General features: G+C 49.7%; 1 protein-coding gene across 1 annotated transcript in view; it reads right to left on the bottom strand.

Moving 5' to 3' along the window:
* Positions 1–15,391, bottom strand: part of CFAP65 (cilia and flagella associated protein 65) — a 33,473-nt gene extending 18,082 nt beyond the window's left edge. Inside the window, exons 1-16 of the mRNA XM_039233088.1 lie at positions 15,328–15,391; positions 14,349–14,395; positions 13,352–13,404; positions 12,820–12,991; positions 12,218–12,402; positions 9,401–9,503; positions 8,666–8,832; positions 8,295–8,494; positions 7,864–8,009; positions 7,059–7,281; positions 6,416–6,681; positions 5,764–5,964; positions 5,196–5,555; positions 3,609–3,746; positions 1,814–2,059; positions 1,004–1,228 (exon numbers count right to left, since the gene is read on the bottom strand). Of these exons, the coding sequence (XP_039089019.1) occupies positions 1,004–1,228; positions 1,814–2,059; positions 3,609–3,746; positions 5,196–5,555; positions 5,764–5,964; positions 6,416–6,681; positions 7,059–7,281; positions 7,864–8,009; positions 8,295–8,494; positions 8,666–8,832; positions 9,401–9,503; positions 12,218–12,402; positions 12,820–12,984 (2,625 nt within the window). The 5' untranslated portion in view covers positions 12,985–12,991; positions 13,352–13,404; positions 14,349–14,395; positions 15,328–15,391. The remainder of the gene's footprint in view (positions 1–1,003; positions 1,229–1,813; positions 2,060–3,608; positions 3,747–5,195; positions 5,556–5,763; positions 5,965–6,415; positions 6,682–7,058; positions 7,282–7,863; positions 8,010–8,294; positions 8,495–8,665; positions 8,833–9,400; positions 9,504–12,217; positions 12,403–12,819; positions 12,992–13,351; positions 13,405–14,348; positions 14,396–15,327) is intronic.
* Positions 15,392–17,273: the final 1,882 nt, after the last annotated feature.

Genomic DNA, 17,273 nt, shown 5'->3' with positions numbered 1-17,273 from the left:
TTTTGCTTAGGTCATGATCTCGCGGTTCGTGGGTTCGAGCCCCGCGTCGGGCTCTGTGCTGACTGCCAGCTCAGAGCCTGGAGCCTGTTTCCGAGTCTGTGTCTCCTTCTCTCTCTGACCCTCCCCTGCTTGCGTTGTCTCTCTCTCTCTCCTAGAAATAAATAAAAATATTAAAAAAAAAAAAAAGCTGATGGCTCAACCTACTGAGCCACCCAGGTGCAGGGAACTTGCCCAAGGTCACGCAGCTGGTGAGAGTGCTTGGTGGGAGCTGGGATGTGAACTGTCGAAGTTGACTCCAGAGCCTATGTGGTCCTCTCACCTCGCTAGTACCTGAGTTCTTCCAGAGACTTTGTGTTGGTAGCTCTTGGCCCAAGTTTGGTCTCCCAACTAGTCTATAAGGTCCTAGACCAGGGAATGAGGCTCTGCTAGTTTGGGCCCGAGCCTGTGTCCCCCTCCAGACTGCTGCTCCGATCCTGAGGAGTCCCCTTCCTCATGCCTTAATGGCGCCCACCCATTTGGCCCCAGATCCAGCTGCCCCAAACCACCTCCCAGCCATCTCATGGCTTTGGGGACCATGGATGGAGGGTGGCCTTGCCCTCTGAAACTGGTTCAAGTCCCAGCTCTGCACCTCCTAATTTACAATCTTAGTAAATGGCTTTTTCTGCTCTAGTCTCAATTTTTCTTTGTAAAATGGGAGTTATGACAGTGATAACTATCACACCTACTAAGAAGGCAGAGGAGGTGGTTACAGATTGAATGGGAGGGTGCATCCTATAAGCCTGGCCCCTCACAAGCATGAGTAACAGATAGTGGTGAAAGTGAGGATGACCTTGGATCTCCTTGGAGACGGCCCATCATAGCCTACATAGACTTCCCTGAGTGTGTGTATTAGCTGGGAGTGGGGGGGCAGTGGGAACATGTAGATGGAAGCATGGCTCCCTCTTCTCTTGAATCCCAGCTATTTCCTTCCCTCAGGTCCCCAGCAGTGGGTCACGGCACTCACAAGGCTCTCACTGGGCTGGATAAGTCCCCTAGCAGGATGGACAGCCAGCATCTTTCGGTGTTGTTCGGAAACCCTCCATTCAAACTCCAGGGGTAGACGCGAGGGGTTGCGGAAGGTGAAGAGGCTGGTGGAGGAGCAGCCCACCCAGGTGGGCTTGAAGAACACGCTCTTACAGGTGTCCAGCTTCAGCTGCAGTGGCTCCTCCCGGCTCTGCATGCTTACCTCCTGAGGCCAGAGGAGGAAGGGGAGTGCTCTAACCTCACCATGCTGCCCTGGCTTCCCCAAATGTCCAAGAAGCCATGGTGGGCAGCTTTTCCCCCTTGCAGGGGGCAGCAAAAGGCCCTTCTCTAGCCTGGGCATAGATAGCTTCTGTCAAGGCAGAGTAGGTACTGACTGGTCCAGGAGATGGTTCTTGAAAAGAACTCAGAGACCGAGAGAGGATGTGCAGACCATTCCATGGGCCAAATGGGTCCACCATCCTGGCACCTTTCCCTGGCCCGGCCCCAAACACCCTTTTACCATCTGCAGATACGAGTCTTATACTGCCCGCACTCATTTTTTGGGGGCGTATGCACCCCTTTTCTTGTCCCAGACACCTTGAGGTGAATACGCTGGGCCCTGGGGTTAGGAGAGCTGTTCACAGATGTGGCCGAAGTGTCCTCTCTCTGCTATGGCACTTCCTGGGAGAGGAGCAGCCCCTTGACTATTTTAGAGGAGCTTTAGAGGTCACCCACAGAACTTGGTTTTGAAAGGGAAGCCCCAGACTATGGCTCACTCCTCAGGACCCAGTCCCCTAGCCTTGCCTTTTACCTTGAGATACTGGGGACAAAAATTGAACTGCAAGTAGAAAATGTGCTGCTTCCAAGCATTGCCCTTGGGGTAGGTACAGATAAAGAAGATCTGGTGGGCTCCGGGGGCCACAAGGCCTGAGCTGGGCCGCAGGGAGATGTCTGAGGTGCTCTGGGGGGCCAGGTTGAAGGTCAACAGCATGGAGCCTTTGTTGATCAAGAGCAGGCTGCGGTAGGAGGGTTCACTGGGGGATACTGCAGGAAAGAGCTGGGGTGCGAGACAAAAGGAGCCCAGACTCAGATCTACGCACTGCCCTCCCCTCCCCCACCAATACGCATACTCAGAGAAGTCTATGTGAGCCTGTCTCCAAGGAGATCCAAGGCACCTCAACACATCCCAGTCACTACCCTGGGAGCAGGGAATAGAGCGACACAGCTTGGCACCGAAAACTGCTCTGTCCTCCAGAGGCCTCTGGACAGGGAGATGGAATGACCATAGGAAGTAGGCCCCGGAAACACAGGCCTCTGAGACCTCCTCAATGTTAAGTAGATATTTCATTTTAGAGTGCCTTCAAATCATCCTTTTTTCCCCTCTTAATGTTTATTTACTTATTTTTGAAAGAGAGACAGAGAATCCCAAGCACTGTTAGGGCAGAGCCTGATGTGAGGCTCCATCTCACGGACTATGAGATCATGTCCTGAGTCAAAATCAAGAATTGGACACTCAAGTGACGGAGCCACCCAGGAGCCCTCCAATCATCCTTTGGAGAACTCACTTTCAGAGATCTGAGATCCCAGATCAGAAGCTCTGGGATAAATCTAGATGATTCTTACCTAGGTGGCTGAGGAGAACCCCACTTGGAGAAAGGGAAGGCCCCAGAAGTCCCAGCTTCCAAAAATCCCTTAAGCATGTAGGGTGTGCCCAGCTCCAGGCTACATAAAACACAAGGCCTGAAACTGCTGGCCAGAATGGCCCATCCAGCTGGGGCAAAAGTGCACATACGTGAGGCAGTGGGGGGTGACACAGGCCCAGAATCTAGTGGATGGCAGTAAAGGCCACAAAGTGCTGGGATGAACCAGCCAAGGGAAGGGGACAGGGGTCAGGGAGGGGAATCTCACGCAGTCAGGGAGGGATTTGAACTGAATCTTGGAAGTGAAGTCAGTCGGGGGATTGGAGAGCAAATGTGCAGCTGGGGGTTGGGGGGCAGGATCGCCCCCCCCAGCACAGTGCCCCCTAGCGGCACCTTTCCAACAATATGAGATGTGAGAGGGTAAGGGAGATGGATGAAAAGGCTGACAAAGGTAAGGGAGGCTGGGAAGAGGCATTGGAGGAACTTGGTCATCTGGCTCCAAGGTCTATGCTTTTAAGCCAACTGTCATCTGGCTGCCCAGGTCATACAGGGCCTCCAACGCCCTTCAGAGAGGCCTGGGAATTATGACTCAGGAAGCTGAGGGACCAGCTCTGTGACCTTCACTGGCCTGGCCAACGTCCAAGGGCAGGGGCTTATGGTGTGAGTGGTCATACCCCTAGCAGGTGCTCAGTAAACAAGCACAGATAAATGAAGGAACTAGAGAATTTTAAACCTCAGTATGAGAGGCCCAGGGAGTATTTCAGAAGAAGCAGGGAGGGGGCCAGTGGTCCAAGCCCCAGTCCTCCATGCCCAGAGCCCCACGGGCTGGTGGTGGGGAGGTTGAGATGGCTCCGGAGGGGGCTGGGACGTTTCTGAGGCCCTCAGAGTGCAGAGAGGGATCTTCAAGTGAAAGCAGAAGCCAAGCTCCCCTGTCCCACCTCCCACTGCCACTGGGGCCATGCTCACCTTGGGGGCATCCAGAGAATATTGAGGGATGTGGTGCTCCAAGCCAGCAAAATAGCTATGGCCTCGTGTGCGGATGGTCAGGCACCAGGAGGGGCACATGGTACAGTCCTCCTCGATGTTATTGTAGTTCAGCAGGACCTACAGGGGTGCCGGACCCAAGGGCAAGCTGAGAGCCCTGTGTCGGACCCTGTGGGGCCCCCAGCTCCTCCCCTGCATTGCAGGAGTCCCACATTGGGCACAGAGAGAGGGGTTCCCTGGGAAGACAGGGCAGAGAACAACCATCCTAACAGTTCCAACTGCAGTGTGCCAGGCCTGCTCTGAGCACTCAGCAAATATGCTCTTTAATAACCACAACAGCGCCAGGGCAAGGCTGGGGCTGGGATGTGAGAACAGCATTCATCCTGCAAGAATGTGCCTGGAGAAGCGCTGGCCAATAAAAATAGAACACGGGCCACAAATGCAAGCCACAAACGTAATGTTACATGTTCTAGCAGCCATGTTAACAAAGTGAAACACGTGAAATTAATTTCGGGGATATGTTTTATTTACCCCAGTAGATCCAAAATCTTATCATTTCAACATATAATCAATATCTAAGTGACACGTGATATTATACTCTTTTCGTGCTGAGTCTTTGAAGGCCGGCCTTACAACACACGTCAGTTTGGACTAGCCACACATGTGACTGGTGGATGCCCTATCAGACAGTGAAGGCTATCGAGCCAGCAGCCTAAAAATCTGGAGGGCTCAGCCTTGGCGAAGCCAGGTGTCCACAGCCTTACTCCTACAAAACTCTCCATTCTCCCACTGCCAAGATATTAGAATGGAGGCAATTAAAGACTCAGCTTTGGAAGTCCTTCTCAAAAGTTTGGATATGGCCCCAAGGTTTTAGATGAAAAGACCAGGGCTCAGGGACATTAAATGACTTGCCCAGGGTCACATAGCTGGTAAGGGACTCTAATTCTCTCTCGGCCCCAGCACCTGGCCTCTGGGAAAGAACAGCAGGGTAGGCAGAGCCGACAAGGAAAGGAAAAAGCAGGACCAGAGATGAAGAGGGAGCGACCGGCATCAGGGACCCAAGAGGCTGGGCTGGGCACAGCCTGTGGTCTGAGTTCCCCAGCCAAGGGAAGCTGAGCTAGAAGTCCCTCCTCCTGACACACACCTAATTACCCAGTGCTCCTGACTTGGTGCCCCAGACCCTTGGTTCCTCCTGCCCATGGCTCTTTGAATGAACCACCTCCTACTTCAAGGACTAGAGAAAAGTCAGGAGCCTCAGAGAGCTGCTCCTTGTGTGCCAAATGTTCCCAAGGGGCTTGACTCCAGCTGGGTTCTCCCTCTGGATGAGTGGGAAGCCACATATGAGTGAGACATTGTCAGATGAGCCAAGGAGCCCCTTGGCCGAGGCAAGCCCATGAGCCTGGGAGAAGGCAAAGCAGTATGGATCGCTATCCAGTCAAGGAGGAGCTTGGCACAGAGAGGATGGATCCCATACGCCGCCTCCCTAACCCCTCCAACCCCACCTTGCTGTTCAGGTTCCAGGGCAGAGAGGTGGCCCTCCCCACCCCCATCTCGTCTCCCTGCACACACCTTATAGATAGCGAAGGCCTCCAGCTCCACAGCGTACAGGCAGTTAGGGTAAGGCGGATGGAAGTGCAGGCGCATGGCCATGGACTTGAGTGGGGGCACATCGCATGTGTCTGGGGTTACCCAGAAGGGGCAGTCAGACCTCCGTGTCCAGACCACTGTGATCTTGCCTTTGGTGTGGTTCATCAGGCACAGGGGAACAGGGTTGGGGTCCCCGGGCCCAGGGCAGGCACCAAAATCCACATCAGTGGGCTCTATGCTGACAGGCGGGGGGAAGATGGCTATGTCGCTGGTACCATCGAAGAAATACTCAGTCATGGGGGGGATCAGAGGAATCTGTGGGGCTGACATATTCTCCAGGTCCTGCATGGGGGAGAGACAGGTGAGCAGCGGCCCAAGTGCCACTCATCTTGCCACTGCCCCTCATCTGCAGGCCCCTCTCTGGAAAAGGCCACAAGGGCTCCACACAAGTCATCCCCAACTACTAATGGTGCCCACAATTTCTAGAGAAGGGGGCATGAACCTGGGGAGGGTAGCCTGTCTGTGAGGAGCCCAAAAGGGCCCATCAAACCTCAGTGGGAATCCTGAGGGCCCCATTCTTATCCTGCTCCAGCTTCTTCTCCCTCAGCATGGTGCCCAGGATGTCAGGAGGGTAGAGTGTCAGGCCCCGCGCCAGGTGTGTGCGGTACCAAGCAAGGTGCTGAGGTCTCAGGATGGCTGGCTTGGTGCTGTCCGAGTGGCAGGTCCCAATCAGGTCCAGGAACAGTGGGTCCTGTGACATTTGTCCAGATGAGGCTAGATTTCAGCCCCCACTCACCACCTTGGCCAGGAGTCAGCTGGTCAGGGCACAATTTGTATGACTTTTCCCAGGGCCCTGATTTGGGTCCTCACTTTAAGGCTCTCTACGGTGCACATGCTGCGGAGCATGAGTCCAGTCTCCCCAGCCCATTAGCAGCAGCAGCAGCAGCAGCAGCAGCAAAGTCCTCGGACTGGCAGTAGTCAGGGCAAGACTGGCATACCTACCTGGCTCGAAGTGAGCCTTAGTGTGTCCCTGGCCAGGCTCTGGCTTAAAAAGCCGGGCTGGGGCCCTGGCAGAGACAATCCAAGCAGAAGTTCCAGAATACAGGGCAGCGATCACCAAGCATTGTCTTCATCACCTGGCCTCAGGTTGGCTCCTCTAGCTCCCAGTGAAGCCCCTCCTCACCCCCTCCCCCACTGCTCACCTGGTGGTGGATGAGACAGGCCACTCGCCGAGAGTAGATGATGGGGTGAGTGGGCTGGAAGGTGCAGTGCAAGGTCATGCGGGCCTTGCCCACCAGAGTCCCAAAGGTAGGTCTGATGTTGAAGACACTCTCTTGGCAGTCAATGGCAAACTGGAAGTAGGCTATGCAGTCTGACTTGTTCTCAATCCACAGGGACTTCTCCAAGTTCTCCCCAAGGTTAACCCAGCCGAAGTTGATGCAGCAGTGCTGCAGGGACACCTCAGGACCTGGGCGTAGAAGATGGGGTTCCTGTGAGCAGGCACTGCCACTTGCGTGGGGCTGGGGCATTAGCCTCCTGGAGGATGTCACAGGAAGGGTCCCACTGGTGGAAGGTGGTGTTGCCTGGTGACAGAGGCTGAGCAGGAAAGGCCCAGAACCCCAGCAACCTGAGCTGACCTGCAAGTCACCAGGGGTGAGGGTGGGAACATTATCTCCAGGTGTCCAAAGCTGATTCTGCACAGAGCCCACCAGGGGGCAGCAGACACCCAGGTTGAAGGGCAAGGAGGCATCACACCCTTAAAAGCAGGCAAAGAGCCCTTCCCTACCCTAAACGTGAACTGCTCCTGTCCCCAGGGGCCATGCAGCATTCTAGGGTTGCCAGTACCTCTGCAGAAACCAACGACTTTGAGCAGGGTGTGGGAGGCACAGCCAGAGGGCATGATGGACAAGTAGTTAATGGTTCTGATGTCCAAGGTCTTGGGGTGAAAGAACACCGACAAGAATTTCTTCTCTCCTGGAGGCACAATGCCATTGGTAGTGGGGCACGAGAAGGTGTGATCTTTGGCCAGCATGTCTGGGGCCACTTCAATCCTGAAGGGAGCGCTCACCTGTGGGGCCAGGCAGGGGCAGGAAGGTCAGGTCACAGGGTGAGGCAGTTGTCCTTAGTGAGGTGCCCAGCTGAGGGGGTGAGGGCAGCTGAAGTCCAACCTGTGCCCCTCTTGTCAGTCTGAGCATGAAGCCACCTCCACCAGGAGGGAGGAAGAGGCCAAGCTGTGTGCCCTGCACCGGGACTGCCTGGGGACACTCTTCTTTCCCAAAGATACCATAAAGGCTGGCTGTGGTCCTTAGGACAACCTTAGGACTGCTCTTGGAGTTGCTCTGGGGGTGGTCAAAGGATACTCCAGCCCAGCCCCCAGCTGAGAAGGGAGGAGGACACCAGCTGACACCTGTTGACACACGTGTGTATCAACAAACATGGTTTATGGGAGGCTTGGGGCCAAAGGTATGGACAGGAAGAGGGCATTTTATAAAGCGGGTGGGTTTTAGGAGCAGCCAGCTCTGTGGTCTGCCCCCTCCTCATGCACAGGATGTTCCCTCCCCCCCTTATACATGGGACACCCTCTCCAGCCCCTAATACATAGGACATCCCCTCCTCCACTTATACACAGGCTGCCCCCTCCCTCTCCTACCATGGAAGGGTTATAGAGCTTGATCTTCCTTTCAGCAGTGCAGCCCACAGCAACAGAGCCAAAGTGTAATACTTTCTGGAAGCCTTCAGCATCCTGGTCCTCTGGTCGCTTCTGCTTTATGCTCACCAGCAGCTGGGCGCACTTGGCTGGGGCAGAGATGAGAGAGTCCTGGGAAGAAATCCACCCGCCACAGAGGCCCCACCTGAACAGTCCCTCGAAGCAGGCGGGTGTGCCCAGGGAAACACTGGGGTGCCATGCCAAGGAAGGCAAAGCAAAGGCAGAGCCTGCAGAGCTGGGGGAGAGTGGGGAGCTGGTGGAGGTCTGCGGAGGACAGGCCGGCGGGGGAGGTGGGGGGAGGGGCACACTGAGGCTTTGAGACCCATGAGGGGCAGCAGGTGGGCTCTGGGGACAGGGGATAGGTAGGGCCTCACCCACGGCCTGCAGTTGGATGCTGCTTTTCTGCTTGCTGGCCTCTCCATACCAGCATGTAGCCTGAACTTCACAGATGGTGGCCATATCGGGGTGAAAGGTCACCTTGATGCAGGAGGCCTGGCCTGACTCCAGCAGCCCCGTGGTGGGCAGTATCTGGAACGGGCTAGGGAACTCCCAGGTGAAGAAGGTGGGCAGATCCCTGGAGGGGGGTGCAGATCAGAGCCACTGGGCTCATTCTGACTACTGCCTCTACTTCAGAAAGACAATGGCGCTGGGCCCCTCCCTCCCCACCCCTTCCCCCACCAGCTCCCTGGGACCCTCCTCACAGAGCTCACTCTCCCTGCCTGTGAGCTTCAGCTGCTCCCCTCACCCCACATTTTCCAGGGAGAACCAGGCCTCAGCCATGTCCCCCACGGCACACACGGGCAACTGCAGGGATCGTGGGCAGATCAGACTGTGGCAAGGCAGGGTGGCTTTCAGGTCCACACAGAACATCCCCTCTGCTTTCTCAAACCACAGCTGGTCCGTGTACTCCTTCTGCAATGTGGGGGCGGGGGGAGGTGGGGAGCACAGGCAGTCATTGATCAGTGGTACCTGCATGGTACTCAGGGAAGACACATCCCACCCGGGCTCTTGGCCATTCCCTCAGCACAGTCACTGAGGAGTGGGCTGGCCCATGACCGTCCCTTTTTGTCTCTGAGGAGAGCGGGTTGTCTGTCCTCCAATACTGTCCTGGTCTCAGAGATAGGGGGCCTCTTTTGTGAAGAGCAAAGTATTTGGGGGAATGCTTTGGGCTAAGGAAACTAGGGCTTTCTGGTGGTCAATACAGTAGCACAGATTTTAGCCCCCAACATCCAACCGGGAACTCCCTTGAGTTTAATGAGTTTATAGTCTGAGCCTCTCCAGGGCTTCCCTTGTTGGAGTTTTTGCTACAGCTGGCAGGGTGTGTGTGTTTGTGTGTATGTGTGTGCGTGTGTGCGCGCTCGCGCGCACGTGCGGGTGCAAGGGGGGTGGGGTGCTCCTTGCTGCTCTGCCCTGCTTCCTCTTCCAAGGTCACTGTGCCTGTATCCCTCCCTGCCTGCCCCCTCCAAGTGCCAGACCTTACCTCCTCCAGAGGCCGGAAGATAATGGGGAGTGTGAAGGTTATGCCCGGGCTCAGCAAGATGGGCTGGGGGATGACTGTGAAGAAGAACTTGCTCTTGGGGGGCCTGTAAGAGAGAGCCAGGGCTTAAGCACTTCAGGATCAGGGCTCAGAAAGCAAGAAAATTCTGTGAGCGCTGAGCTGGGGGAAACCAAAGCTGAGAACAGAGATATCAGGATACCTTTCAGAGACCTAGGCAAGGCCAGAGAGTTCCAGTGTGGGACAAAACCATAGACATTGCAGACTTCAAAAACATCCATAGGAAGACGATACTTCCAATAACTCTATACCAATAAATGTTAAAGTTTAGAGGCAATAAGCCCATTTCTAGGGAAGTATTAAGTATCAAAACTGATTCAAGAATTAGACAATATATTTTATGGCCACTTTACCTAAATTCATCAAAGCCAGTGAATACGTAGTGAAAAAATCTTCCCACAGAGAAAACACTAGGCTGGATGGCTTCAGAGCAGGTCCGACCAAACATTTGATAAAAAATAATCCCAGCCTTATCTCTCCAATAATATAAAAACGTGGAAACATTCCCCCTACATAGTCTAGGAATCTGACTTGTAACTTTGGAAACGTTAGTAACTTGTTGGTAACTTTACCCAAACCTGACAGAGGCAAGAGAAGAATGGAGAATTACAGGCCTATCCAAAAAAAAAAGGAGAGAGCCAAAAGAATTTAGCAACATAAAAGAGTACTCAAATATGCCAAAGGTGAGCTTACGCCAGGAATACACAGTTGGTTTAACAGAGAAAATCAATTAATGTAACCCACCAGGTTAACAAATTAAGATAGGAAAAAATCAAATGATCATTTCAATAAAGGAAAATATTAGATAGACGTCAACCTGTTATGAGAGAAACCCTTAGCAACCTAGGAATAGAAGGGAACGTCCTTATCCTGATAAAATCTTAAAAAACGAAAAAAAAAAAACTATAGGAAAGATCCAAACTAATGGTGACACTCTGGAATTTTTCACTTTGAAATCACAAACGAAACAAGGATAAACATCAGTAGTGGAAGAGATCATCAGGGAAAGTATGAACTTTTCACTAAATGGCTTGGGGACTTTTGGACATTTGCTTCAGGAAGAGTAGCATTGGATTCCCATGTAAAACCATTCACAAAGATCAATTCTGTATAGCTAACAGGCAAATGTGAAAGGTAAAACTATGAAGTCTTTAAAAGATAGTATAGGAGACTGTCTTCATGACCTAGGTAGGTGGAGAGAAGGACTTTTTTTTTTTGAGTTTTACAGTAAATTTGTTTTCTTGATAGTTTATTGTCAAGTTGGTTTCTGTATGAGAGACAGACTTCTTAAGCAAGATACAATAAAGCACCAACCATAAAAGATTGATACTTTTGATTCCTTTGAAATAAAGACCTCTATTCTTCAAAAGACATGGTAAAAAAAAAAAAAAAAGACATGGTAAGGAGAGGAAAAGACAAGTCACAAGGTAGGAAAAGATATCTACAAATCCGACAAAGGATTGGTAGCGACCATAAGAACTTCTATTTAAAAAAAAAAAAAAAAGAGCTGCCTGGTTGGCTCAGTCAGTAGAGAGTGTGACTCTTGGTCTAAGGGTTGCAAGTTCGAGATCCACCTTGGGTGGAGCTTACTTAAAAAAACAAAAAAGAAAGAAAAGAAAATCTAATAGAAAAATAGGCAAAGACTTAAACAGGAATTCCACAAATGAAATGGTCAATAGCATATGGAAGACACTCAGCTTATCTGTAAGCTGGGAAATGCAAATTAGAACCACAAAAAAATTACCACTATTGGCAAAAATTTTTAACTCTGGCAATAGCAGTTGTTGGTAAGAAGTGTGGAGGAATGGGAATTCATGCATGGCTGGCAGGGATATAAATAGAAACGAGTATTTTGGAGAATAGTTTGGCTTTATCTACTAAAGCAAATATGTTCATGTCCTAGATCACAGCAATTCTACTTCTGCATATCTACCCTGGAAAGAATTCTTGCAAGTGAAGATCTATACACAAATGTTGATAACAGTCCCAAACAAGAAACAACCCAAACATCCTTCAACAGAAGAATGAATGAGGGGCGTCCAGGAGGCTTAGTCAATTGAGTGTTCAACTTTGACTCAGGTCATGATCTTGCAGTTTGTGGGTTCAAGCCCCACATCAGGCTCTGTGCTGACAGCTCAGAGCCTGAAGCTTGCTTCAGATTCTGTGTGTGTCTCTCTCTGTCCCTTCCCCACTCTCTCTCTGTCTCAAAAATAAATAAGTAAACATTTTTTAAAAAACCCAGAAGAATGGATGAATATACTACAATATAAGCATCTGTTGGGATATTATCTTGAAGTGAAAAGGAATGAACTATAGCTGCATGCACATGAGTCTTAAAAACATAACTGAACAAAAATAAAAGACTTACAAATATACGTCAAGTTCGTAACAAGGCAAAATTAAACGATATCATTTAGGGATGGAAATGTAGGTGGTAAATCCATTTGAGAAAAGCAAGAAAATCATTATCACTAAGTCCGATAGTGGTTACCTTTATGGGTAGGGAAGGTGTTCCAATAAAGGAGTGAAACAACATGGGAGGTGAGCTTCAGACACTTATTACTCTTATTGATTGGTCACATGGGTTCCCCTTTCAATAATTATTCAAACTATGCATGTTTTATACCCTTTTCTAATTTTATGTGATGGTTTTAAAGGGTTGGATTTTTTTTCCCCAATAGAGTGACTGTTTGAGGGGCTTGAGGACTCAGGGGTTGGGTCTCTGATCCCTCATTCTGACACCTGTACTTCATCTTCTGGATTTTCAAGGATAGATTTTTCAGAGTCAGGTTCTTGGTGACCTCCTTCCCCAGTGCCCAGCCTTTCCACTGCAGCTCCTCAGCCACCTCAATGCCCCAGATGACCCTCTTCTTCACTTTGTATTGCTTCTTTGGGCAGCTTACGCGGGTCCCTGTGAAGCTGGCAGGCTGTGTGGTGGGCAGGGAAAAGGGGGAAAAGAAAGGAGACATTAGCCAGGTAAGATTCAAATACCCAGAGAACAGGCAAAGATCTCCCATCTCCGGAAAGTGAGGACTTCTACCACCGCTGACCCCTAGGGGATGGTCTGGAGAGAGAAGGTGAGGGGCAGGCAGGTCTTGGAGTCAGATATTACCGTTTCTGACATCACCACAATGGTTTTCCAACTAGATTCTCTGTGACTCTTCCCCTGCAGCCTTCCCTGGACCGCTCCACCCAGCACTGAGCAATCTTGGCTGGTCTGTTCTGTTCCTCCATGATACCTCCAAAGATACCACTCCCCTCAGGTACTGCCTTTTCCTTCCCTTCCTTGCCATTCTGCCCTTTCACTACGGAAGCCTCTCTGAGCTGGAGTGGCTGGTCCTCACGTGGGCACTGGTGTTGCTGCTGCTGCAGGCACTCAGGGCTGCACTGCTGCCAGTGATGGTGGGGATGGCCATGGTGCTGGCACTCAGGCAGGACCCAGAGTTCGTGGTGTAGTCCCTGCTGTCCTTGGTTCTCATGAGGGGGGTTGGGGCTGCCTGGATGAGCATCACGAACCTGGAACACAAGTCCAAGGGAAGCATTCTGGGTAAACCAGTAGTTCTTGCCAATTTGGAGCTAGGAAGAGACCACAGGGGAGAGAGTAGGCACATCAAAAAGAGAGGTTGATGGAGTAGATTTGCTGTGGCCATCATTATCATGAAGGAGGGCCAGGTTGCAGGCTTTGGCACCAAGGTATGAGGCAATACCATGAGGAATGAGCCTGAACACAAGATCCAGTGCTTTGCCCAGGAGCCTAGAAATTCACCATTCAGGAAAGGGACTTGGAGATGAGGCCTGTGAAGTTCTGCCAGCCACGGCCACGCTTGGCATTTCTCGGTAAGTCTCCAGTGAGTGTGACTAAAGCAAGCACATTACCTTTATCTGGATTTTGCTCTCACTTCCTTTTTCTTCTGAACGTGACTTGCCTCCTGTGAGAAGGAGGGACAAAGAAGAGGTAAATGAGACTGGATGGTTCTTGGTCTTTGGTCTTTGGTCTCCTCCATCAGTATGCAGCCTGTAGTCCAAGTTTAAAGTAAGTATTCACTGAAATAATCACTCAATCCAAGGATAAGTGAATCAACCTCTAGAGCAGAGGGATCACTAGATAGACTGCAGCTGGAAATTATATGCAAATCTATGTGAATGTTATATGCAAATCACATGCAAAATGTCATGTATATGGAGAAGTGCTCTTTTCCAGGGAGAGAATCAACAGCTTTCACCAAATACTCAGAGGGTGTTTGGCCCTGCTCTAGGGAACACACATGGAGCCTAAACTCCACATCCCCTCTTCCTTTACCACACTTCTTTTGGCATACACACCAAGGTGTGGTTACCATATTAGACAGCATCAATTTAATACCTTTTTGAACATATCTATATTTTTAAGCCTCCACAGTATCCTTTCCACTTCTTTGAATAACAATCTCAAAAAATTAACAACTTCTACTGACATTTACTGAGAAATTATGTTGCAAGCAGTGTTGTAAGGCCTCCTCATGAATTTTAATCTTTATGTCAATTTCTGAATAGATGTAAACTGTCTTTCATTTGGCCTAAAATTGTTTCTTTTCAAGGTGGGCGTTCAACTCCTTATTATAATATATTCCACTTTAGTAAACAATGTTGTGGTCACCCTTTGGAAATTTATACAATTTCACCAGACACTCTCCATCCCCTCCCCACCACCATCCAAAGCAAAAAAATTCTGTTGACTCAGTTTTTCTTAACCGGCAACATCTCGAAACCCTCTGGGGGAGAATATCTTAGGTTCATCCACTCACTCACTCATTCATTCATTCACTCACAAAGCATTTACTGAGTGTCTGTTATGTACCAGTGCTAGGCAATGCACAAACGGCAAGACCCTTACCTTCAATTATAAAGAGGACGGTTCAGTTGGAATCAAAGAAATGCAAGCTGGGGAGACAGGGAGGAGAAGAAATTAGAGAAAATGGGGTAGAATCTGGTCCAGATCAGGCCTTAGGACTTAAGGAAGTGAGTGCTGGTCTTCAAAAGGAGAGCTGGGTTCTGGCATCTGCTCAGGCTTGTTGAGATGGGCAAGTTTCTCAAGCTCCTTGAACCTCAGTCACTTCACCTAATGAGGATTAGCTTACTTCACAAAGTTAATGTGAAGCTGGAATGAAATAGGGGATTTGAAAAAGCCCTAGACAAATCAATGTTACTGTAATTAACAATCATAACTTCCATACTAGCTTGAGCTACTCTTCCAAAAGACACACATCTGTAATCATTGTGAAGACACGGGCCAAGGTAGGTGTTGTTTTTAAATCCAGTTTTCAAATCTTGAGGACTTAAAAAAAAAAAAAAGTATGTGTGTGCATGTGTGTGTGTATCATCAGCTTCCTTTGCTTCATTACCAACCTAAACATTCCTTTTTTTAAAAAAATATTTATAATGTTTTATTTATTTCTGAGAGAGAGAGACAGCATGAGCAGGGGAGGGTCAGAGAGAGAAAGCGAGACACAGAATCAGAAGCAGGCTCCAGGCTCTGAGCTGTCAGCACAGAGCCAGACGCAGGGCTCGAACCTACGAACCGCGAGATCATGACCTGAGCCTAAGTCGAACGCCCAACCGACTGCGCCACCCAGGCGCCCCAACCTAAACATCCCTAATATGACCAGTGGAAAAAGTGGTGGGTCGTCGTGTAGTGTGGAGTGGGAAAGAAATGGTAAAATGTTGATCAAAATACTTAAAGTTCTTCCTCCTTTCTCTAAGAGATCCCCAGGCTGATCTCGCCCCAGTCTCAGTCCCACAGGGGATCTCTAACGGACATGGAGGGGACCCCTGGCCACAACTTCCCAAAGGAGGTGATCTTCGGGGACAGATACCTTCTTTGGCCACTCACGCCGTTTTCCTGGTCCTGCGACCAACTCTCAGAGCTCACTCTGCCTCCATGTTGTGGTCTCCTTTGATACAGGGCACTCAGAACACAGCGTCCCATGGTATCCCGGGACAACGACGGCAAGCCGAAGGAGTCAAGGCTCATAGAAGGCGAAAGCGCCTCCCAATTTTAATGCTTACTTTATTTTTTATTCTCTGAGTTTCCGTGCATAGTAGTGCACTTCTACCAATCGCAGCATGTAATGTATAGTCTCCTAGTTATCGTGACGTCCTTGCAATCCTGATTTAGTCGACGACCAAATTCATAGGGGGTAACTCCAGGCCCTCGTCACCGGAATTCTCTCAACCAGTTCTTTCCCGACGCGCGACGATGACAGAGGGTCAGCATTTCAACCGGAAGTTCAGTCTGTGATTGTGATTGAGATTGTTAACTTAAAAGCATCCCGTAGTTATTTCTCATTTGCCTATTGCTTTACAACTAGGATACCTCTTGCTAGTGAGAGAGAATGTCCTATCCATTTACTGCCGGCATTTCTTCCTCCCTACCACCAAACTAACTCTTTTCTAGGGGTCTGGAGGTTAATGTATGAAGAAAGCATTGTTATACTAATGTGAATTTTTGGAAACCCATTTGTAGATTTGTCCGCATTTGCTTTGGGGAAAGGGTCTGTTAAATAACAAAAATTTAAGGGACTAAACTTTAAAGATCCAACTGGCTTTTTTAGTCCATTCATAAATTGGACAGCATCCCATCTACCAAGTAGAGGGGAGCTTTGAAGACTTGTGCATAATGGAAGGTTTTTATAGACAGGAGGGTGGGACAAGATGTTATAAGCAAAAGAAAAGAAAGGATTGTTTCAGGCAAGATCGCCTTCCTTTATGGGGAAGGGCAAGGGGTCTAATTGCAGATTACCTCATTTTCCATTAGGGGTTGAAGAAGGTACACATGACATGACAGATTACCTACCTCATTGGTGCTGACCAGAAAATTCCTGTCTTACCTGTTAGGATTACATTTCAGGGGGAGGGGGGAGGTTGAAACTTGGCCTAAGTGACACCATTTTGAGCCTGTGGTTTTCTTTTTAAGAGAACTCATTTGGTAAAGACTTCTTAGGTGGGTGAAGCTGAAAGCCTCAAAGTTCATTCATGAACAATTATAGATGTTTCACTACCCAGGACAGTGATGTGGGGTGTGGTATTACTGGGAGAGACTTTAATGAGAAGCTTAGAAAATAAACTCTCATTTTGGGAAAGTTGGCATTTGCTTGTGAAAGTAAACAATGGACTAAGATGATAATGTGGCCCTAGTTGGCCTGGGAGATCACATGACCAGAAAGAAGCTGGCTGAGCTGGAGGGAAGGGGCAGGCCACAGGGGTCACTAAGTTATGTCAGCACCATTAGGTCTGGAATTTTCTTGGGACTGAGGAATGTGGAACTCAGTGAGCTTTTCAACAGTTTTAACGTTATTCTCAGAATCTGAACCTGCACTTTGGACATGACAACTTCTATGCTATTTGTAGTTTCTATAATGATTTCCTTTTTGTTTTCCTCTAAGCATTTTTTGAAATGGTCAGCCTGACTCAGCTGGACCTTAAGGACAGGGAAAGGGACCTGTTTTTCCACTCTTAGGCCAAAAAGAAATAGGAGCAATGACTCTGGGGGCCACGTTTGGTGGTGGCCTCAGGAATCCCAGCAATAAAACCTCAAGAAAGTGGGAAAGCTTATGCTAGGAGCCATGTGTCCTTATGCCTCTTCACTGAAGGAATGCCCCTCCATAGCTCTGGTGTGGCCAAACCTTAGTGGATTCTGGGCTTAGAACTATGAAAGGATATTCTTAGTAGGGCTCCTGTGGGCTCCTCTTCTGTGGAGCTCTGGCTGCCTCCTAAGAGCTCTGCTGGAGAGTGACCTTGACTGACATAGTGGACTCTCAGG

The sequence above is a fragment of the Hyaena hyaena genome, unplaced genomic scaffold, assembly GCF_003009895.1.
Source record: "Hyaena hyaena isolate Hyena2069 unplaced genomic scaffold, ASM300989v1 scaffold_71, whole genome shotgun sequence".
Taxonomy (NCBI): domain Eukaryota; kingdom Metazoa; phylum Chordata; class Mammalia; order Carnivora; family Hyaenidae; genus Hyaena; species Hyaena hyaena.
The sequence above is the reverse complement of the archived record's forward strand: the minus strand, read 5'-3'. Positions and strand labels throughout refer to the sequence as shown.